Below are 24,157 nucleotides of genomic sequence, written 5' to 3' on the forward strand. Positions count from 1 at the left end.
TGGAGTTTGGGAAGAAAACAGTGTGTGGAAGAGAATGTTTTGGGTTGAATTGGTTTATGGGCAATGGGCAGTCACTTAACTCATCCAACAAAAGCAAACAGGTCTCCCTCCTCAGGAGCTGTCTCCTGTTGTTTATCCAGTATGAATCCAGAGTTTCCAAAACCCTGCAGTTTGCAGGGCTGCACTTATGAAAAGCCAGTGCCTGTAAGAAGAGAATTTGGTTCCATCTCCTGTCACGTGAATTTAGAATATAGTTCATGTGATCAAAAAGAGGATGGTCTAGAGAGCTCAAGTGTTCCCTTAGATCTGCTGTTCTTGCTGGAGCTCTCATGACTTTTGTCTAGATTTTGCAGAGATAATCTGGGCAATAATTTATACACCACTCACTGTGGGCTTTATGAAGAGGATATTGGAGACATGGTTGACTGCAAATGATTGCTTGTCACTGTATAGCTAAGTCCATGTCACAGTGTACTGCTTTGTATGGTTTGAAATCTCTCTCCAGGTGCTAACCTCCATTCCACTTTGCTTTCAGATTTCAGGAAGGAATATTGTAAATGAAGACATTCCCAAGCTGCTGGCTGGACCAGAAGCTGCAGTCAAAGACAGATAAATGGAAAAGAGATGCCTTTTCTTATTACCATGTCCTTGCAGTTACCTTAGAGTTTTCATGTAGACTTTGTCCCCACTGAGCACCAGGGTATTTGCAAATGCTTCCTGAAAGAGTTAGACCATCTGTCTTATATGCACTTAGGATGGGTTTTGATGGCCTTTTCTTCTTTTGTTCTCTCCTGCCACACACATGCGCGCACAGACACACACACTTTTCTTTCTGATATTGTTGTTCTTTTGCATCAATGGTTTTTATGAGCTGAATCAGCAGACATTTTGCTTTTAAATAAACCAAACCTGCACCACAACCCTGAGCCATCATTATATCAGGCATTTTTTCATGTAGTGTATTCATCAGAAAAATAATAGCAAGGTCTGAATATGATCTCCCATACGCTGGCGTAAATCAGGAGGAACACTACTGTCACTTAGCACTTTAAATAATCCAGGTAAAGTACAAACAGTTTCTAATTCACCGCTTCACAAAGGACAAGGTAAATATCCTCATTTTACCAATGGGGAAATGTAAATAGCCTCATTTTACAGGGGAAAGGGAGGCACACAAATCTGGCTGCTTGCTACCATCATATGGTAGTGTTGGGATTAGCTCCAAAGAGCTCTTGAAGCATAACCCTGTATTTCTCACTTTAAGCTTGTCTGTTGATTTGTTTTTGTTTCATGGCAGACCAAATCATATTTGGCATGAGCAGACACTTTCAGCTGATGGAGTTACGGTGCTGTAATACCAGTGTCAGTTAGATCAGAACCAAAAATCTCGTTATGGAGAGGGCTGAACTCCTCTGTGGAATCTGGAGTGTGATTTTCCTGCAGTCCTTGCGTGGATCCTGCTCACACAGAGTGTGTGTGCACATCAAAACAAAGGTATGATTACAGCACAGGTAGACAGACTGTTGAATTACTTCCCAAGGGCAGACCATGAGGAACAAGAGTAACAACACACTCCACCAAATAGCTTATCAGGCATTTTCACTGGCCATGCTCCCAGAAGGAGAGCTGAGGAGAGAGATGAGTATTCTTGTAGGTTTTGGCATTGTTTTGGGAAGCAGATGCCTGAGATAGGGGGCTGTGGACTGAAGGAGAGTTATACAAATGAACAGTGGATCAGCTGGAGATGTCCAAAATTATGAAAAATGAGAATTCAGTGTTGCAATCCAAGCAAGTTAAAGCATCAGGAAAGCCAGAAAATACAGAAAACTGTTACAGAAAATAAAAGTTCTGCACAGCTCCTCTGACTACTTGATATGCTGTGACACCATTCCCAAGCCAAGGCACACACATGGTCCTTGGGACACGGAAGAAAGGAAGGCCTTTCCTACTGTGAGCATGATGACAGTGGCTTGTGTTCTTATTGTGTTCTTGTTGTGTTGTGTAAGGGTGAAGGTGCCAACAATTGCTAGTCTTCTCTTTGGTGGTCTGAGGAGAGGAGGGATTGCATGTGAACTTGGTGACTGAATGGAACTGGGGTAGGAATTCCAGGGTGTTGCAAATGGTGGAAGTGTGAAGAGCTTGTGTGGAACTACTGTGAGGGTGAGGGAGGATGTGAGGGTGATAGTGCAGTTTTGGTCTTTGGGCAATGCTCTGCTTGCAGCTGGTATCTCAGCATGGATTTCTTCCTTTGGATGGAGAATCCTGAGGTCTTTGCTGGTGATGAAGTAGTTGCGGTTCAAGGAAAGCATCTCAGTCTACCAGCTAAACATTTGGGAACATGACCTGCTGCCTAGTACGGTGTGTGTCTCAGCCATTGTTATAAGCAGCCTCACCACTTAGCTCGGAACGTATCAGTGCTGCCTAACAGGGGCACAAATTTCTTGGCCAAACTGGAAAGAGATGTTGTCACAGTTCGGTGAAGGTACCCACTGCATGAGCACATATACTACAAGAGCTCAGGGCTGATTTGAGAACCATCCAGCACTCAGTAGAGTAGGAATTTCTTTCTGTGCCTACCAACCTGGCTGTCTTGCCTTATTGGTGCCAGTGTTGTCAGATATCCCATTTCAGACCCCCTCTCCCTCCTCCCACAAACAACACTGATCTCTGCTGTTGTGTGGCAGGGCTCAGTAAGACTCAGCATCTCAGGGCTGTACTACAGTGAGTGTGATGAATGCTGAGTTGTAGCCATTTGACTGAAGCTGAGCTCAGCTCTCTAGCTCTGCCAGAAGAGTGGTGGGTGGGGCCTCCTATGTACCAGAAAAGCTGTATCATCTGTTCAGAAGCCAGGATGTGTGTACTTCAATGCACACTTTCCATAACAGTGGAAAATGGACCACAACACGCTGGTGAGGACTTTGGCAAAGAAGAATTATTTGTTGGGGAGCCTTATTTTTAATGTCTTCAAATATTAAAAATAATAATAGAAAAATGGTAGAATGGAGATGAGCTTTCCTATGCTACAGCCAGGCAGATCCTTATCTTTTAGTTTGCTTAGTCCTTCCACTACTGTCTAGACAGTTTCTGTGATTTCTGATTAGCTGCCTTTATCTTCACTTAGGATTCACCCCTATAAAAGTGCTTAGGTTGGGCAGATCCATGGCTAGTGGGGAGAAGGGCCTGGACTGGGCCCAGGATCCTATTTTTCTGCCCTTCCCCAAAAGGAGACAGTTGATCTGAGATTGCCTTTGGCTGGACCTGATTGAAACCCAAGCTGCATTCCTGCAGGTGCTTATGGCTGCAGTGGTTATTCCATCAGGGCGGCACAGTCTCAGGTAATCACCATTAATGTCTTTCTCCCTCCCTTTCATGTCTGTGAGTCAAAGGTTGGAGATCTTTACTTGCCAGTTTGAATTGCTTAGCACAGCTCATATAGACACCAGCTCGAAATGGGGTTACTCATAAACTCCAGAGGCATTTACATATTTTATTAGACTTCTAGGCTGCAAAATAGCTTAAGGGGAAAAGAAATTAATATGTTCTCTGAAACAGGCATTAGAAAGAACTTTATGAGTTCCTCATCCTTGCTTTGATCATCAGCTTGAATTTGAGTAATGGTCAGACATTTCCTAGACTGATTCAGATGGGAGACCAAATTGGGATTATACCCCTTTTTGCTTCAGGAGAGGGATATGCGTATGTGATTACACTGAAGATCAGGACAGTGGTTTTCAAAAGCAGCCTGCCACATCCAGTATGTAATTTAGCAAGTTAAAATTCTGGCAAAAAGAGATCCAGGCAAGACTGCTGGATAACTAGTCATATTTTCAAACTATTGAAAAAAGAAAGAAAGAAAACTGAACAATGAACTGAAGAAGGTCTTTTTTTTGTTTAATGCAGAGGAATCATCAAAGGCTGTTTTCCCTCAAATACTGGTGAGAAGCCATTTATGTCCTTTATGTATGTCCTTTGTATTCTTTTGGTCTTTAGCATTGGCATGAAGTGGATGTAGCTGATTTTGTACATGAAAATTGGAAGAAGACTGGACTTGCAATTAAGTCACTAGATGGGGGGCAGAAACGTTGGGTTCTGTTCTCACTCTGCTAGAGGTTCAGTGCAATCCTAGTCAGATTAGCTTTCTCTCTCTCTCTCTCTCTCTCCCATCTCTCATTTCAGCCTTTTTCTCTCTCTCATGTGGGACACTAACTTGGCTCTTATGGAGAAACAATGTTTTAACATTTGCAGAGCACTTTGAGAATGCTAAATGTGCTTTGCTTGAGTTGTTTAAAGTACTGTTATTGCTCTACCAATGGAATGCTGCATCTCAGTAGACTTCTTTACCTGTCACTTCATAGGCTCTTGGCAGGCTTTGCCCCATTATAATCTTCTTGGTTTCCCGAGACATGCATTTTATGTTCAGTTAGTTAAAATAATAGTAAACCCTAATATTTTTATACCAAATACTTCTCTGTGAGTTCCACAGATCAATGAAAGCAGAGAATTGAATGTACCTCATAGGGTAATTCAAATTTTATGGATTGTAAGCTCTTGTTGTTGAACAAGGATACAGCAGTGACCTTAAAAGGGGTTATGCTAAATACCAGCTGCTCTCAGATTGGCTTAGTTCTTTGGAAGGAAGAAATTTCCAAAAGCTTTCTTCATAAAGAAAAGAATTCTTTATTTTAGGTTGTATTACAGTTCCTGGAGTTGATATTTTTTGGTTCTTGTGTTTGGAGTAATGAAAATGTTATCCTTTTCTCATGATTTACTTTATCTATCTTGATAGGAAAACTACCATACAGTTTTTTGTTTTTTTTTTCACCTGTGTTCATATTCCATTTGGCCTTGCTACTCCTTGGTCTGTTTGCTTCCTTCTTTCTTCTTATCATTGCATGACAATTTGCAGGGGAGAGAGAGTGTATGTGTACAAATCCTAGGCTTAGATGAATGAAGATGACACTGTCATGATCTTAATTGGACATAAATAGAAGGGATGCTCATCTACAGAAAGGAAAGTAAGTACAGATAAAAGACTAAGGCACCTGTGTGGGATCAGTGACTTGGAAAAAGGAGGAGAAGAGGGGAGAGTCTATTTCAAAGTGTCTGAGGAAAAATTATCTTTCCATAAGCTGATGAGGTCTTAATTGAAGAGTTATTGCGCTTATGTGGTTATATAGATGAACAATCCTTATACATATGCTAAAGGAATAGGGATTATATAAACAGTAAGTTAATTTTTAATGTTAAACTGCACAGCTGCCTCATAGTACTTGAAAATGGTGCTTTAAAGGGGGGATGGTTTTGCAACTTAGAACCTTCCAAGTGCTGTGGTCTACCCTATAGGTGAGACTGTGATAGGTGTGATGCCCAGGGTGGCTGCAGCTGTATAATATGACTTCATAGAGTGAAGAGTGAAGCAGGTGGCATTTCCTCCACTGTGGTCCCAGTCATTGTGTGTGTTAGGCTCTACTTACATTAGCAAGTCATGCAGCCCCATACAAACAAATCTGAGAGTGGAGCAGTGGTTTTGAGAACCTGACACCCACACCCTATGTGTTTTGGGAGGGGGAACTTACTTTTGATTCACATCAGTCTGATCTTTGGTCTGAAACTCTTAGTAGCTGGAGCACGCTTTTTTAGTTAGTTTCCTTTGAAATTAATTCAGTTTGTGTGCGTTAAGACTGCTTCAAAATGCAAACCAAGTGTGCTATGTGGGAACAGTCAGAAGATTTGCTCTAAAGCATGTTTCTGATCTGAGGTGCTGCTGCAGGTGAACTCTTTGATTTCAGCCTGGATACTTGTTGTCTGGAGACTAATAACAACTTAGAACACAAAGCAAAGTAGAGCCACTTTGGCTGACACAAATAAACAAAGCCCCAGTGCAGTCTTATATTTCTGCTATTTGGTGATGATACAGAGCCCAAGACTTACAAGCAAGGTAGAGCAGAACTGAGGATACAGAGCTACTCGATGCAATATTGGTTTGCCAAAAGAGACACAGCAAGCCACTGACATAACTGAGACTAGAACTAGATCCCCTCTTTTCAACTCTGTGCACACTCTGCTCCTCTCAAGACTGAGAGGAGGACTGGCTCCATAAAACTTGTTTTACTCTTTGCTGTAACTGAATTAATTTTCATTATTTTTGCTACTTAACTGTTACCATTTATCAATCAGTTGTGTAACTCTCCTAATGTTTAAGAAATAAAGGAGAATATAATGGAGTTTCAAGTTCAGGTTGATTTTATTTCTTGCTCTTTTGAGATGCTATCTAAGCTATTATCCAGCATTAGCTCATTCTTCTCAGTAGTTGTGCAGCATGTTTCATCTCAGAGCATCCTAAAGTGCTTGACAAAGTGCAGACCTGATGTAGTTAGTTATTCCAGTAATTTCAGTAGTTTCTACATGGGACAATATCATCTGACTTGGTCATGGGGCCCATAAACAAATTTTAGCTCTCCAAAAAGGCTGCATAATGAACAGGTCTTCAGCTGTACAAGGAGTTCAAACCATCTGTCACAGAGAAGTGTGGCAGCTCCTTCGTAATACAGAGTTCTGCAGGATCAGTAGGGAAGATAACACATCCTGCTGGAATAGTTAGCTGCACAGTTATTCACTTTGCTCCCAGTCCAAATTCTTCCTCTTCTTGCAGAACTAACACCTCACAAAGCTTCTGCTGCACATTCTGCTCTTGGAGGGCTGCCACCCACTGAGTAGTATCCCAGCTGGCATGACAGAATTCTTCCAGGGACATTGATGGAAACAGTTTGTAGTGCTGCTTGGATGGACAGTGCAGGGCGCGGGTGCAAGAACTTGAGGGATCAAAGCAGGATATGAAACTAAAAAGTGGCAAAAATGCATTTACCAAATTAAGATTATTGACCAGCCTGCCTGACTCTAGTGAAAGTAGTATCTTCTCTTTCACCTGGTTCGAAATCATATTACAGCTGGTCTCCTGTCATTTCATACCACCTCTTCAATGGGATGAATCAATCATCCTGTGACAGTTCCTTGTGCTCTCTCAGCAGACCAGAAAAAAAGGAGGAGGGGGAGGGGACAAAGATGGGGAGTAGTTCCTTCTGCTTGGGCTCTCCTGGTGCCCAGAAAATGAATGACAAGAACTCTTGAACAGTTGGAGTCAGGGGTCATATGCAATAAAGATCTTATCCAAACTATGGCGGTGCTGTGGGACTTTACTGGTCAGTCATGGTTATAACTTGTAAGTCAGATTCTTCACTGTGAAGGGAAGCCAAATGAGAACTACTGAAAAAGAGATACTTTGGGCAGGTGAGATCATCCTGGGATTGGTGCCAACTCCATTGGGAACATCTAACTCAACAGCATTTTTCCAAGATTTAAATTTACCTTATTTTTTTTCTTAAAAGCCACAGGCAAAGTACAGCACCATGCCACAGAAAATTTCTTCAAATTATACTGTTGATGCTGGGAACCAGAGATGCCAGCATTTTGTTGGACTCAGATGACATGTGTTAGATAGGATTTCTATATTTGTTCATTGTTGGAGAAATATGGAGCTCAAGGGTAGTGTTCTGTAAGCTAAAAAAATACAAATGCAGTGTTCACAGGCCTGCTTATTTCTACTCATCTGACACTATGCACATACAAAAATGCCCGGTTCCTTCTTGAACCCAGCATGGCATTTTTTTTTTTTTCCTACACAGGTGAGGGAGCCTGCAAAAACGGTATCTGTGATTATGCGATTATCTTGAAGAGATAATAGCATAGCCTTGGCCAGTCGTTGGGGTCTTTAATGCTTTAAGTTCATTTCTGCTGGTACAGTGGATCTCTCCTGCCAGTCTCCAGACCAGGTGCTGTTGGTTATTTGGTACTGGGGCCTCTTGTTACTTCTCTCTGTCTCTGTAGGCAATGGGTCTGGTGTTCAAGGAAAGCAGCTGGGAACAAGGAAAAGCTAATTTAGCAACCACAGATCCTGCTCCACAGCCCTCTGAAATTAAATATTTTTATTGCTTTCAACTTGTCTGAAATGAAGTCCAGATTGTTCCTGTGTTCTTTCTGCCTCCCAGTCTGGGAAGAGAGTCTTGCCAGTGGAGGACGAGTTGCTAGTCATTAACAGAAGAAACTTCTGAGGGGAAGAAGAAACACTGGGGTCCTGGTAGAAGTCAGATAAAGATCCGAATAGACATTCCTTAGCAAAAACCCACTGTTTCCTTGAGGTCAAGTTTCTAAACACATACATGGCCCATGAAGTTTGCAGATCTGCTGTTTGGAAAACAATTGCCATGGGGAAGTTTTCCAAGCATGGCCCTCTCCATTTAATCAAGTTCTGCAGATAGTAAGAAGAGGTAGGAGAACCAGAAAATGGCCATGGAAAGAAAATAGATTGAATCATGATGAGCAGGAGCTGTGATGGACCCACTAAACTCATTGGTGAGACGTGCATCTCACACAAATATTTTGAAGTGCTTGGTTGTGCTGAAAGAGTGTGTGTGTGCAACAGTGACTGATTGTCCATACTTACTGCTAGGAGGACTTCAGAAAAAGTGTAGGAGCACTGGGTTTTCAGAGTGGGAGTACTGACATTCTAACCCACAGTGTCTTGCGTACGTGGTTCAGCAACAGATGAGGTCTTGCCTAGAAGATGTCACTTCTTCCCTTCATCAGAGGGTCTCATGGAAACTTCCTTTTGAAGACTCAACCTACAGCAAACACATGATGGAGAAAAAGGTATTTCATCAAAAACAGCTTGATGTCACTCAATGATTTGATGAGCTGCTTCAGAGCTGTGTTCAGGAGAGCCTTCCCAAGCAAAAATTACAATAACTTCAAAAGGAGATGATTTTTCTTTTTTTTTTCTGCAGAAGAACTGCCTCCCTGGCATATGAACAGTAAACTGATTGGGCTGGGTTTTCTTTTTCCCGCTGCTGACAGTGCTTCCAGTTCTTCTGGCTTCTAAAACCCAAAATGTACCTTTCCAAGTCAGACATCATGGTTTGGATGGTTCTCTGACTGGAAGTGGCAATTTTGGAGAGTGATGAATGTAGCAGAAACACTGCAAAGCTTTCAGAAACACAGCACAGGAACAGATTAGATGATTAACTCGTGCTTAAAGCACTTTCAGTCATGAGATTGTTAAAGATCCTCTAACTCCTATTCCAAGAGATGCATCTTTATAGTTAGAACTCATAGCTAGGACTCACACCAACTTTCATGCTATTTTGTTCTGACAACTTGTCTTACCCTTTGCAACATTTTACTTCTTTGCAGACTCATCTCCACTGTTCTGATTGTTGCTTTAGATTATTAAAGTACGGTTGCGTTCCAAAACAGAAGGAGCAGCATCTTGGCAGTGAGAGTAGGGAGAGTGGTGTTATATTGATGCCATTCTGTGTGAGTACCTGATTTTTGCTTGAGGTTTGCTGTTGCTGAGAGACATGGGAAGGACAGGAACATAATTCGTTCAGAGTCTGCTAATTCCTCCATCACTACAACTCCCTCTAACAGGACTGAGATGCATCAAACTTTTGGTAGCAGTAACTGAACAGATGAAAAAGGAAGACTGAAATCAGAGGAGATACACTTCATTCCTCTGAATCCTGAGAGTTGTGTGCATCTGCTGACATTGTTGGGTAATGTTTTGCATTACAATCTTCTCATTTCTTTTCAGCAGTCCCTGTGGAGCATCAACATGAACTTTGTCCTTTATTCTTCTCGCTTCCTCTCCCTTACGAAGCACACAGTGCCTCATTCCTACAGACCTGTAAAATAATATCCATGCATAAAACACATATTGCTCAATTAAGAAAGTTCTCAGAAATGCCACTGAAAATACCCACTATCATTTTCCCCCTGGTTTATATTTGAATCCAGTGGCAATGAAAGCCCTTGGGGAGCTTTGCCAAAGAGGCTGGAGAGCTGGCTTGCTGAACTGCAAGGCTTTTGCTTCCCTCTAGCGGTTATGTCTTTATTTTCTTGTAAGCTGATCAGGACTGAGTTCTGCCATGACCTGAAGGTGCCCAAGGTCCGCTGTGCAGAGAGGGAGTTTAAGAGGAAAAAAACATGCAGACCTCTCAGGCCAGATCCATAAGTAGTGTAAACTGACTTGCATTGCATCCTGCTGATATATAACAGTTTAGGAGCCAGCCTACAGCATCTTAAGTACATCAAAACTGTTTGGTTGCAGTTATGTCTTTCTACTTGTCTTTCTCTTTTAGGATCATTTGCATGTTTAGCTCTTATTCTGCATTGGAGCTAATCTTTTCTATGTGAATGGGTGTGGTGAGATGGAAACCTGTGTCTGCCCCCAGAGATGAGGGCCAGCAGTAGCTGCATAACTTGCGTTTTGAGTGTGCTGAAAGTCTTTATGCAGGGCCCAGTGTTTACACAGGGAAACTTGTGATCCCTGAAGAGAGGAAACAGATTGGCTAACAATTCCTTTGTAGTCCATTCAGGTACCAACTTCTGATAAATCTCTTTAAAGATAAAAGTCTAGAATCCATTTCCCCTGTTATTTTTGAACAATGATAACTCTGGAGGAAAAAAAGAGGGAATACAAAGATCAGTCCCACTGATGGGACTCAATACTTTGGCAACTTGGAATTTGTGTCTTTAGATCATTACTGTGATTCCAAGCTGGAAGGAATCTTCTCTGGTTAATTGATGGCCTTAGTTTTGTTTCTAATGCTACTAATCTATATTACGGCCTCCTTGTTTGTACCATCAGCCCTACAAGTGGCAGAGATAGCTGACAGTGAAATGATGGAAGCTTGCATTGATGCTAGCCACAGTGATCTTGCTGTGTTGCTGAAACAAATGAAAACCAAAGTCAATTTCCCAGGACTGGCCACCCAAATGAAAGTACTCATAGTCAAACCTGATTTCATCTATATGAGTGGCAAAGCAGCCAGTGACTGGCCCTTGAGAAGAAATGATGCTCCATGTGAAAGATGATTTTGTTCTTTCACAAATACTTTCTTGCAGGTGGTTAAAAAATAGCCATGAAGTCTCAGAGTGGGTCCAAGTTACAGCTCTGGTGAATGTCAGAGTGCTCAGAGCTTTGGTTTTCTTTTTGTTCCATCTCTAAAGAAAATGCTTATTTGCTAAGCATCCAGAATGCAATGAGCTTTTTGAATACACAGGCAACCACCATCACTGTAATTCAAAGGACAGGTTTTTAAAAAGGCTTTGTTATTCTCTGTCTGGTAATGAAGTACACTGCTATATAAATGAAAAAAGGGGTGAGCAGCTTTTATGCCTCAGGACATTATCTACTCACTGCAGGGGTCAGCAAGACTATTTTCTCCATCATGGAGAGCACTGCACTAATAGCTAGAGATTTTATGCCTTATTTTTATTTTCCACTACAGTGTTAAGCACTGAACTCTGCAAGAAGCAAGATATTAGCCCTGATGGACCAGTGGTTTGCTAAGGTGGCAAATTCTGCATTCCTATATATGTTCTTTAATTGGATTAGCTTGTGGTTTGACTGTAACATGAAAGTGGGTTATCTACTTTCTTTATGGGGACACAGAAATCTTTTTGTGAGTCATAGATCCAGCCTCATCATGCCTGTTCTGAGGTAGTCATCTGACAATTATACAACTTGTTATATTTTCAGTTGTCAAAAGTGAAAGCAAAGCTAGTAGAGCAAGAACAGAGTTCTTTGCAGACTTAGTCTTTGTGCAGATACCACCTGGGTCTCTGAGGAATTCAGGAGGTCATTAAGTGCCAACTGAAGAGACCATAGGGATGGATGTTAATACTTTGCCTGTGTTTCTTATTGAAAAGACTACATAAAACTCAGTATCTCAGGAAAATATAGCTTGAACTAAAGTTATCTTATAGTCCTGCCAAATGGGGCTTTCCCCATCTTGTTCAGAGATTAATATGTGTGGTAATATTGCTGGATTCATGGCATATTTTCTATATTAAGAGTATTCTCAAGTGCTAGCAGAACCACAGCATGTGTCTGTGCACATATGCAGGACAGAAATTTGAATGCATAATTTTACAGAAATCTTCAGTACCTTTTGCCTCACTCTATCAAAATTCCAAAATTGAAGCAGTGAGAAATGACTAACCATCAGTTGCTTAGCCTTGGGATGCTGAAGTGGAAAAATGTGTTGGGTGAATACTCAGCCACTCCTGGAAAATACTCTTTGAAGGGTACTAAATTGGTCATTCATAGTTTAAGACAGTACCTACCACTAGTTACATGATGAAGATTAAGGCCGTATCTTTACTTTGCTGTATATTGTATCTTGTTAAATTATTATATAAGCATTCAGGTTCAGCAGCAATGAGTGGTATGAATGTCAACAGATAGGCAAATCACTAGAGCTGGAGAACTGCAATGAATGTGATTTTGTAATTGCTTCACCATACCAGAAATGACAGCGGGTACCTGATGTTGTTATTTTGCTCTCTCAATATTGTCAAATCTTGTCGCGTTGAGTGGTGGATTAACCATGCCATTGGTAGACCTGTACCAAGATCTGGCTCTGCATGGGATAATTCGGTTCTGGAAGTAGTAAAGCAGCATTCATGTGGCAGTGTGCAATATGGATCTATCATTCCTGGTTAGTGTTTGTGAAGTGATTTTTGTGTTGACAGTCAACAGTGTCATCAACCTATTTCTTTCCCCCCCCCCCTCCTTTATATCCTTATTGTATGTTCTTATAGCTTCATTTACAAATGGTTTATGTGAACTCTGGATTTGCTTTATCCGGATTATTTCAGTATCCCCCATTAGTCTGGGTAGTCAATAATTTGCTGATCTCCAAGTCTTTAAGAGCATCAACATGTTTTTGACAAGTATGTTGAGGAATAATTATACATCCAAAAAACAAGTAAGTATCTTTCATCCTTGATTACTCTTGTGCCCTCTACTGTTTGGTTCTCTATCAGCCCAGTGGTATCTGCATTTCAGCACCTACAATTGTGTAATTAAAGCCTGACCCATCTGCACTTGTTGCAGAGGGAGAAAAGAATGTTCAAACAGCAATCTTTTTATTCTTGCACTTCCAGATTGGGCCCTTTCCTTTTAAAACATCACAGAATGACTGGTGTAATGTGAGATATGGGGTAGAATTTGCAACAGAGTTTAAGGCAACCAGACTTGTGATTCATGTTTAAAGTTGGAGCTGGGAACTGATAATGATTAAACTTTCAGAAACTTGAGAATAATAAATAGCGATAATGTTAACAAACTTTTGGCAGCAGCTAACACAATTGGCTCCTTTTTTTCATGCTGGTAGAGAAATCATTCTAGTGCCACAGGTAATTCAATCACTGAGCTGTGATTTACTCTTTCACAGAAAGCAGCTGTATATTCTGAGAAGTGAACATCCTGTTTCTCTGAGAGGAAAAAAGAATGAATGTAATTAGCTTGGGGTTTTCCTGAAGAAGTATTCTTTTAATGAACAGCAGATTCCTTGAGACCTAAGCATACTGTCATGAAATCTGCATTGTCTGGCTTTCATCAATTGCAAAACATGTCTCTTTAAAGATTTTTCTCTGGACTGGGTGTTCCAAAGCACAGCGATCTCGCCTGAGCATGGAACAGTGACTCTTCTGCTGTTCTGTGAAATTTAAGAGATGATAGGTCTAAAGTTTGCTCCATGCCAAGCACCTCAATGGGGTCTGTGCCCAGCAGGCTTCTACTGAAGCAACTATTAAGGGCGATTATTTCTGAGCCACAAATATGTCACTGCTTTCTTATTAGCATCAACTGTCCTGTAACAAATTTCATGATCTGTAGAGAATCCATGAGTTCATTGCTTAAACAGACTCCACCTTAATTCTCTTGAAATACAAAGGGGCATTAGTGGCACCTTAGGTCTGCTGGACACAGGCAGTCCGAATTCTTGAGACACCTGAAATACAATAATGTGCCTATCATTATAGTTCAGAAGTAATGTTAGTCAGTTTTGTGCCCTGGCCATGTCTCATATAATACATTGGAAAAGAAGCTCACTGAGTCTTTTAAGGGCCACTGAGTTAGAATATAAAGCTTTACTGATTGAATATACATATTTCAATGTACTTAATTTTTCCTACTTTGTAATGTGAATAATGATACTGACCAGATTTGTGCAGTGGCTAGGGGGCTTTACCTGGAAAGCGTTTACTAATTCCTAGAAACAGAAAATAATAAAGGAAAGAGCTGTAAAGGCACTAATAACATTTATATAACCATTTGGGAACATTTACTGGGGCACTGTTTTTATTAAGCCAAAGCCTGTGGTGCTTATACAAACAGAGCATCTCTTGTGTGTTGCACTCAGATAAAGCACTGCCAACATCAAAAGTACCTGAAACAGTATTTGTGCATCTAAGTGGCTTGAATTTGAAAAAATTATGTTTGCTTCAAGGAGCGAGGGCGTAGCACCTTTGCTCTTATTAGTTGTTGCCTTGGAATAGAGACTGGTGGGATCAGTTGCTAAAATCAGCCCTGTCTTCCTAAGTCATGCAGTCTCTCTCAGACAGGCATGCAGAAACGCTGTGATTACTCCCTATTAGCCTGCTAATCGCAGGCGTCCAAACATGGCAACCGTAAATCGCGTTCATCCGGTTGATTTATCGTCGAGCCGGAGCTGAGAGCAGAGAGCAGCTGGCAGCCGGGCTGGTGCAGAGGCCGTGGCCCGCCCGGAGCGGGGGCGGCCGCGCACCGACCGTGCGCGGGGGCGGCGGCGCCTCCCGCTCGGCGGCGAGCGGGGGAGGTGCGCCACGACCCCGCGGGGGAAGGCCGCAACCGGCTCTTGCCGGCGCTGCCGGAGGCCGCCTCGCGCTCGCCGGGCCCGGCTTTGCCGCCCCGCGGCGGCGCGGAGCCGGCGGGGGCCGGGGAGCGGTATCGCCGTAACACCGCTGCGCCGGCGAGGAGCAGCGCGCGAGAGCCCGTCTGGCCCCGCGGTGAGCGCGGCGCGGCCGGCGGCCGCGGCAGGGAGGAGGGCCGCCCGCCGGCTCGCCCCGCGGCCCCGCTCCTGCCGCCGCCCCGGGCGATGGGGCGCCGCGGCGGCGCGTGTGCCCCGCGCCCGCCGCCGAGCGCGCCGGGGGGCGGCGGGAGGCTGCGCGCGGGGCGGGCGGCGGGCTGCCGTTCCCGGGTCGGGCAGCTAGAGAGCAGTGCAGGGAGCGAAATCCCGGCCGAGAAGCCCCTGCGCGGCGGCGGCCGGGCGCTGGGAGCTCCCTTCCTGTCTGGGGCGGCTCTGGGCTGGAGGCTGTGAAAGGAGCCGAGAGGCGGCGGAGACTCGGACCCGTCTCCCCTCTGCTTCCCCGCAGGTTGCTCCTCGCCTCTCCCCTCCTCCCCTGCCCATGGCGGAGACTAAAATAATCTACCACATAGACGAAGAGGAAACCCCTTATCTGGTGAAACTGCCCGTCCCTCCGGAAAAAGTCACTTTGGCTGATTTTAAAAATGTCCTCAGCAACCGACCCGTGCACAGCTACAAATTCTTCTTTAAATCCATGGACCAGGATTTCGGGTGAGTTGCCTCAGAGGCGAGGGCTCGGGGGTGGGGTGGGGGGGCGGTTGGTCTCCGTGTCTCAGAAATGCCGTGGGGGAAGGGGATTTGCGTCCCTCCCTTCTGCCTCCCCTCCCTTCGCCCCTTCCCGGTGACCACCGAGGGGAGGTCTTTAAGCCTCCCTCAGTCCCCAAATAGAAGAGCACCTGCTTTGATGGCAGCAGACGGCTGCCGTTTGTCCTGGTTTTCAACTTTAAGCCCCCGCATGTGTGCGCGCGGGGGGGGGTCGCGCGGGCTGTGCCGGGGCGCTCGGCGGCGCGGCCCGGGGCCGTGCCTGGCGGCAGGGAGCCGGGGCGGCGCGGGGCCCGTGGGGCGGGCGCGGCCCAGCCGCGCTCTGCGGCGCCCGCTCCGCGCTAGGCCGCGGCCGCTGACACCGGGGGGAGCGGCGGGAGCCACCACTAAAATGGCGGCCCGGCGCGGCCCGGGGAGCAGCGGGCTCAGGGGGACGGCGCCGCCGGACGGACGCTGGGCAGCGCCCTCGTCCCCGCAGGGGCGGCCCCCCGCTGCGCCTGATGCGCAGGCCGGCGCCTCCCTTTCCCCTCAACTGGCGCCGAGGGAGGCAGGACTCCTGCGGCCCGCCGGGGCTCGCGGGGCTGCGGCCGTGGGCCAGCGGCAGCCCGGGAGGCCGGTCCCCGGCGGCGTGGAGCTCGGGGCAGGCACAAAGGAGCAGCTCTGGGGGTGCGGAGCGGAGCCCGGCGCGCGCCCCCGGGAGCTGACAGCTCCCCAGCTGGATCCCCCCCCTCACCCCCGCCGTGGTAAGGCATCACGACTTGTTTTTCCGTAACTCCTCAAATTCCAGCCTGCATGGCAAGATGGGTGATTAATAGAGAAGGCTGGGTTCCTCCAGCCGCTCCCTCCCCGCCCTTCCCTTCCCGGTTTGTGCCGTGTAGGAGCATAAAATCTGGCACGGAGTTGTTGGCGGCCTCTAGTTTTAACTGTCACCGTGTTGGGGCAAGGCCTTGACTCTTTTCAAAGAAACGCTTCACCGGGGCAGGGATTTTTTGGAAGAGCTAAGGAGAATCAGGCTGAGGATGTATTGTAAGATTAAGCCTTTTGCAAGTGCAGAAATGCCTGTCTGAAAACTTAGTTGCTTCTCTGGATCTGCATTCATATGCAGTTGATCATACTAGCAGTGTGAAATGAGCAGTTATTGACATGATAACTTCTTTAAAGGGTGTGCTCTTTAATCACCACTGATAACATATCCTGCTTATTAGAAATGCAGAAGACAAGGGGCCAGACTTTCAAATGCCCTTTGTGATATTTGGGCCCCATTTCTGACTGGAATTAGGAGACACTTGGCATCATTCTACTTTACACACACAAATTGGGTTTCATGCTACCAGGCTTATTTACACTTGTAGTAAAAGCAATAAAAATCCATTTGGCAGTTTGCCAGAAAGTAACTTTCAAAACTTATTTATCTGTTGTAGTAAATCACTTCTCTTTGTACTTGCATCTGTCATAGGCAAGACAATCTTTACATATTAAGTGCCTTGCCAGAAAAAAGAGAGCAGGTTTGGGAAAAGTAATATGGACCTGACAATAAAATAACACTACGAGTAAGGTACGAAAGTAATGTTTGGTGAAATACGTTCTCCTGAGTGTCCTTTTACATATTATATAGACTTTTTCTTTTCTCTTACTTCAGGCATGAGACCTGAAGCCTTTAATTGTTAATTGTTTCTTTATCCATGATGGCATGTGGATATTGTTTTGCTGACATGTATTTCTTAAGTGGCAAGTTGTTAGTATTGGCATGTTATTGCAGTTCATGCATTGACTTGTTTTGGTGGCTTGTGGAAACATTTTGGGAGAAACAAATACAGTAGCTACAGGAACTGCCTGTTTTCAAAATAAAGTCTTTGAAACTGTCTATTCATAAATTTTTCCTCCTGCACCCTCAAGTGGCAGGGGTGCATGCCCTACAGTGGTCTTAAAATGCCAGCTCTGAGTTTTTGTGGAGCTACCTCAATAAAGGATGTTGAATTTGTTGAGATAGCATGTACATTTGCTGCCGCCACTACCAAAAATTTAGTACCGGAAAGAACATAAACTCTGCTGAGGCATGTTGAAGTATAACGGGGATATATCCAACATGTTTTGGGTTGTTCTTGGTCTTTCACCAGGTAACAAGGTTAGTAACACAAACCCTGCAGTGGATTTTCTTGTTAGTTTTCACTCTGGTTTTGAGACTATCTGTTCTTCTTGCCTTATCGTGGAAATAGAGATGATGGAAAATGAAGAGTTGCAAATGGATGATTAGGCTTAGGGCCTGTAAATTCTGTTTCCCTTATTTATACAGCAGTCTTAAATATGACTATGCAACACTTCTGGTATTTAGAAGCTTATCTGTGAGGAGAGTGGCTGTGCTTAAGTTTGTGATGCGGTCAAATAATGTGGAATTGGATGTGAACTGAATCAGTAGCAAATAGAGGTGTGTAACCATTTGTCTAAAAAAGGCCAAGCTCTGGGAAAAACTTCATAGGGTGTTGGCAGGTGAATAAGTAACTGTGGGATATGTGAAAATGTGAATTTACAGCTAGCTGGTTGCTTTGTGGTAATTGGTTGTGTTTATTCTTTATGCCACAATACAACTCCAGCAAACATGAAGTAGTTATCTGTTGATGAAAAGGGGATGCTGCTTCACATTCACATGAGGATGCATACAACTGAGCTGTTACTATAAAGCTGTAGAAAACGATGGGCTGTAAATTCATGCCAAGCTTACCTGGTTATATAGAGCTTACCTAGTTTTTATGTCCATCCTCTCAGCATAACAATTAATAAAATTTGGAAAAGGATGCATGGTTAGTAATACCACAAGATGGAAGAAACTGATAATCTGAACCAAAAATTTTATTTATTTATTTTTACAATAGCATTGGGGGCTGTTATGAAAGGCATGCTTTGATCAAAAGCAAATTATTACTGGCTTTAAAAAAGGGGTCGTTGGAAGGGATTCAATAACCTATAATAGACAGTAGGTCCCTCTTGTCATTAAAAGCTATGAAAAGATACAGCTGGTAAATTAAAAACTAAACAGGATTGTGATCCTGCCTTATGCTTAATCCTAAGTAACAGAAACTTAACTCCAGTGTTGCTTATGTACCTCACCTGACATGCTGTTAAATGCCTATATGCAAACATATGTAACTTCCATTTGCAAGATTTGTGCTGCGTTTCATGCGCCACCATAGGAGTACAAGCGTGAAAAGAAAATTAGCTTCAATGTGGGACCCTGTATTATCTAAAAATTTTCCTCTAAACTATAAAAATAAACAAAGACCTACTTTTTCTCCCTGAGCATTTATTCTGGCTTTCAAAGCATAGATATTTGCTTGTTTGTTTTCTTTTCTGTTAATCATCTGATTACAAGCTGAGGAGCCAGAGCACCTACTACTGACAGATGGGGGACCCTATCTGGTCTTCGTTCTCTCTCTCTCTCTCTCTCTTTTTTTTTTTTAATAGAGCTATATTGCATGAGTGTTTTGTTAAAACGCTCTGTGAAATATTTTCAGGGGTGAAAATACTAAATTTGTCTTTTAAACCCTTTGCTAAAAGCCTTCAAAAGTCTAATAACACACAAACTTACCCATTGGCTTAATGGTGGTAGCTTGAGTTTTAAGATTGGGACCTATATGTAAACATAAATGGCATTTCTACTCACTTTTTTTTTTGCAGTTGAGTTGTGAAACACCATAAAATTGCATTTGTAATAAAAAAGCTGATGCACCATTAAACACTGCTAACAATAACACAGTCACATCATAGTTTTCTCCTTCAATGACTGTTGGATGTAATCAGGGCTTGAGATATCATAGACCCAGGAGTGCTGTGTCTTTCTCCCCTTTTGTTCTTTATGGGCTCTTCTACCTTTGTAATACACCATCTTCCTGTGATGGGCTCATCTCTTTAATTCACATGAAAAATACTTGTGTTCAGACTGATGGTGTGATTTATGACCAGGGCTATCATGAGGGTATCTTTTTTAATTTTAATAGTTTTAATTAATAGTTTTTTAATCAACTATAAGGCTATATCACAGTCCAGGCTAGAGTGGGCATGCCTGATTTTCAAAACAACCCATATGGACATAACACAATCCTATCTTGCAGACTTTTTTTCTGAACCAAACTCAGAGGTGACTACAAATTTGGGCCCAATGTCTTCCATGTAAATATGATGTCTGCTGTATGCTGAAAGCCTTCTTGTGAAGCACAGTTACTTAATGGCATGTCAGAGAATAGTTCCAGTACCCTGAACAGGTCACCTTATGTGAAGTAATTCTGAGATGATGCAGCTTGCCTCTTGAGGAAAAAAGATGAAGTAGCAGATTAAAACAACCTCATTTCAATCCTTAATTTGTCTCCCTCCCCATTCTGTTAGTATTGTCCATCTCTTCATTCTGGCCTCTTATTAACTTAGGCAGTGTTGATATGAGGGCCTTCTCTATCTCTCCTCTGATGTGTACAGCCTTTCTTGCTCCCTCCACTTTACGGGCTCATTTCCTTTATATCAAATCTTGCCAAGCTCAGTACTTCATCTTTTTTGTTTGTGTCCATTCTCTCTCTCTCTCTCTGCTCTGTAAATTAATTCTGTAACTATGACAGTTGACATAGTTGCACAAGAGTGTTTTGAAAGGTTGTACTACTGAATGCATTGGGGTGGGAATCTGTTGTCTTGAGACATCTATTGTAAGCCAATAACCTATCAATCAGATTTGCCTAGCCATCACACCAATTTTTTGTTCCTCTCTGATAATCATAATTTCTTGTGAAAATTAGGGAATCAGAAGAAAACTAATATGAATCTCGGCTATCTTAGTAAGTGTTAATAGTAAATATGGGCTGGCGTTGTTAATCTTGTCTTCAAACTGACATATTTTTGTTGTTGTTGCAAATAGGGAATTATAGCTGCAGTTGCTGCTAACCATAACAAAACTGTATATCTAATTTCTCCCTTATGTGCCTGAAAATGTCCTTCAAAGAAGGTTTTTTCTGTGTTTTCTGTAAGTGGTACTTAGGCCTGAACTACAGTAACATTTTGATTTTAAATGTAGTGTTCCATAGTTCTGGTCTTCTGTTCCTCACATTGCTGCTCAGTGGCTGTGCAGAACTATAATTTGGTATGTTGACTGCTGCTTGGCAGGGCGGTTTGTAAATCCAAATATGGAGTGAAAAGTAGTTCTTGTGTTAGGAAAGCAAATGTTTTCCGGCAAAAGTGGAGCCTCCTTGAGAAGCCAGTGATGAGGAACTGACTTTGCAGTACTGCATATGTTGTTGTAATTAAGGCACAGCCTTTCCTGGATCCTGAAATAATGTGATAAATAATTCTGTTCAGAAACAGTGTATGCATTGAATTGTTTCCAACTGTGAAAGATCAGACTTCCTTAGGACTGGAGTGGAGCTGGACTTGGGGCATAGAGCCATACCAGGCTGCGATATGAAAATGAAGCAGTTACGTATTTTGTGTACCTGTGCTGACTGACTAGCCTTCATTCAGCTTTGCTTCTTGGAAAGTGCAGGACAATAATGTTGTAGGAGTGGTGTATTTCTTTCTGAACTTGAGTTACATTTTAATTTACTACTGTGCCTTGCAGCGCTGATGTTATGCTATCAGTAAAGCTGTAGAAAATAGATATAATGGGGACCTTTATCTTACTTTTCCTGACAGTGTTACTTTGATTAAAAAAAAAATACTTTTTTCTGTGCCATTTCTTTTTTGATGGTGACTTCTGCACTATCTCTTGATAGTATGAACCTGTCTTTCTTCTGAATACACAGGCTTTTCTACTGAATTTATGTGGGTATGATGTGTTGTCGTTAAGATGCAGGATGTTTAACTCTGTTCTAACTTAAAGACTCAACTCTTGGCAGTGGTTTGTAGCTTCCATTTTTCTTCTAGTCAGTGGCAGATTAAGATGGGACATTACAAGATCACATTCTGTAATGTGGTAGTATCCACCAATTTAGAGAAGGTGCTATTTGTGATATATGTCTTAGAGAGAAGGGGGATTGTCATCAGCTGACGTAGTTGCTTATAGCAACTGATTCTCTTCTCTCAGGGGAAGAGATTAGAGGTCACTTCCTATCACTGGAATTGTTGATTATTACAAGAATGTGTCTGTAACCTTATAATCTGTGTAATGCAATTTTGTTGATTCTTTGATGACTGAAAAATGACAAATAATGAATGCAACTAAAAATAAAGCTATAGTTTGTGATGCTTAAGCTCTCATCATCAAAACTCTGACAGCTGCATAAGCTGTGTAGGATCCAAGTGATTCATATTGAATCTACGTGACTGATACCATATTAAGAATTTCCTACCTGTCTCCTCTTAAATGTTAGGTGTTTCCAGAGCTTTTCTATATTGTATTACAAAACACTATCAGTAACTTCCAAAATACAAAGCTATAAATGCATATGATCCAGGCATTCCCATCAGTTACTTGTTTTAATTTTGCTATAAAACTTGAGTCTCTGTTCTACTGTTTTATGTCTAGTTAGTATAGGATGCTATGCTGTGACATAATTATAATATGAGAGATTCAGAGGAAGAACTGTCCCATCTCAAATACACGGCCTGGGCCAAGTCCTCTGTACAAAAGCTCATACTGATCAATACATTCCATAGAGTGTTGTTCTGGTTTCCTTTGTGCTGTTCAATCAAGATGTGAGTAGGGCAGGAACTACTGATAATGTCTTTCAGTACTGCAGGATAAGAAGAGCAAGCCTGGCTTGGGCTCTGTAATCTTCATCCATCAAATACCAGAGTATGTCTATTCTGCTGTCCTTCTGGATGAGGTTCAAGTCCTCATTCTTTCCATTGTGTGAACTAATAGTCTTTTGATTATACTTCTTTAGGGAGTATTTGAGGAGTGGCTTTTTAGGCATTCCTTTGCTATCAGTAACAGAACTTCTATTAAACTATAGTTTTAGGAGCAGCTGTTTCTTGCACAAAAATTGCTTTTCTTGGTACCTGCTGTGTTGAAAACTAGCAAGCAGTTGTGATTTAAAGCTTGGGATTATGAGCTGAACAGGCAATTTTTAAATGGAAGGACAATATGAGAACTACTGTTTCGCATTTTTTTCTCATGGAGACAGTGTGTCATGCTCTGTTTTTACACTTGTCCTAAAATAAGTTCTAACTGAAAAAATGTCTAGCTATGGAGATCTAGAACAACTTCATCACTGGGAAAGCTTTGGAGGAAAGAAGTTTAAAAACAAGTTATTTCATGATTTTTTTTTTTATAGGGAGAAATAAAAATAGGAGTCGTCTATTTGTAAATGCGGCTTAAAAGATTGATGCTTTAAGTGCCGTTTGGACATTAGGCATATATCACCTAGAAAACAGAAAGTTAACATGTTTTATACACAGAATTCTGCACTCATTGAATGTAACCACAAAAGTGGTTGTAAAAATCCTGCAAGCAAAGGAACACTGGACGAAAACACGGAAGCCTTATTTCTGCCTATTTTCTGTCAATCAGATGCTGTGGCAGTTCTAGACTCTGAGCTAGCCAAACTCAAGAGAGAGCTTTTGGGCAGAGCTCTGTGCTTGGAAAACTGTTCCTGTTCTCATCCAGGGATAAGGCAGCAGACTGGACAAAAGTGGCTTGCAGGTAGGAATCTGCCTTTTAGGTGGACTCTGTTGTGCTAGGTAGTAGTTAGAGCATAGACTTTTTTGGTGGGTGGTGGGAGGGGAGAGGGAGGGAGGTAGTTGTTGCAACAAAGATTTTAATGAGGTATTTTTGCTGGTATTTTTAAGGAGACCTCCCAAGACTACAGGCAGCATGAAAGGAAGCATACCTCCATACTTATTTGAAAACTGAACAAACAGGTGAAAGAGGCTGATATCGTAGGTCAGTTACAGGTAGGAGTTTCTTTTTTTTGAAACAGAATAAAATGAAGTGATTCACGTTTGCATTAGAAGAAATGGAGTTTGTGGAATAATGTACATAGAGGGCATGTAATAAGAATAAATGCTCCTTGCCACTCTGTGGCAGAAGGGTGGATACCCACAGAGCAAGTCTGTATGGGTCAGACCTAGACAAAGGGGGTGTTGAGGCAGCTACTGTGATCAAAACTTTGACAAGATTTTTAGCTCTATAAATGGAGAGTTTCAGAAATACTGCACAGAGAGTGTGTGCAAGACTTACATGTAGGTTGGATGTGTCTAGGCAGCAGTCAGAATTCAAGATGATATCCAGGTTACTGACTTGAGTGACAAGCGGTGGATGAAGCGTTAAGAAGTTGTGTGCCAAGTAACTTGCAATGTTGAAATATACACAAGGTTATCTTTACAAAGCAGTGATGTAGACTCTCCCTCTGTGTGTATGTTTTCCCATGTGCACCTCTGCCTCCTACCTGTCTAATCTCATTTACCCTCAGTGTTATTGAGCAAAGAACATGTTTTCAAGAGGGGGATTGAGTAAATAAGTTGTTCCCTGGGAGTGGAGCTAACTAAACTAGGTTTCCTGAAGATTTGTGTCCTTTCTGTGTTAACTCACCCTATTTTCTGCCTTATTCCTTATCTCAGACTCCTTGGTCAGTTAGGAGATAGTTGGTTTACTTAGACGCACGGATAAGGATTGGGGCCTCAACTGGTAATGCAGTCACATAATTTGCTATGTATATCTTTGTAAATGCCTATAG

The 24,157-nt window shown here is 42.7% G+C and overlaps 2 protein-coding genes across 7 annotated transcripts in view; both read left to right on the forward strand.

Annotated features, from left to right (window-relative positions):
- Positions 1 to 6,224, forward strand: part of MXRA8 (matrix remodeling associated 8) — a 28,677-nt gene extending 22,453 nt beyond the window's left edge. For all 3 annotated transcript variants that reach the window (XM_013956072.2, XM_013956074.2, XM_013956073.2), the window contains one exon: positions 536 to 6,224. In XM_013956072.2, the coding sequence (XP_013811526.1) occupies positions 536 to 561 (26 nt within the window). In that variant the 3' untranslated portion in view covers positions 562 to 6,224. The remainder of the gene's footprint in view (positions 1 to 535) is intronic.
- An 8,964-nt stretch (positions 6,225 to 15,188) lies between these two features.
- The window catches only part of DVL1 (dishevelled segment polarity protein 1), a 106,485-nt gene continuing 97,516 nt past the window's right edge, over positions 15,189 to 24,157 (forward strand). For 3 of the 4 annotated variants that reach the window (XM_067310853.1, XM_013956070.2, XM_067310851.1), the window contains exon 1: positions 15,220 to 15,458. In XM_067310853.1, coding sequence (XP_067166954.1) covers positions 15,289 to 15,458 — 170 coding nt within the window. In that variant the 5' untranslated portion in view covers positions 15,220 to 15,288. Of the gene's footprint in view, positions 15,459 to 24,157 lie in introns of all 4 variants that reach the window. The other variant, XM_067310854.1, reaches the window with a different exon arrangement.

The sequence above is a fragment of the Apteryx mantelli genome, chromosome 26 (genome assembly GCF_036417845.1).
Source record: "Apteryx mantelli isolate bAptMan1 chromosome 26, bAptMan1.hap1, whole genome shotgun sequence".
Lineage (NCBI taxonomy): Eukaryota > Metazoa > Chordata > Aves > Apterygiformes > Apterygidae > Apteryx > Apteryx mantelli.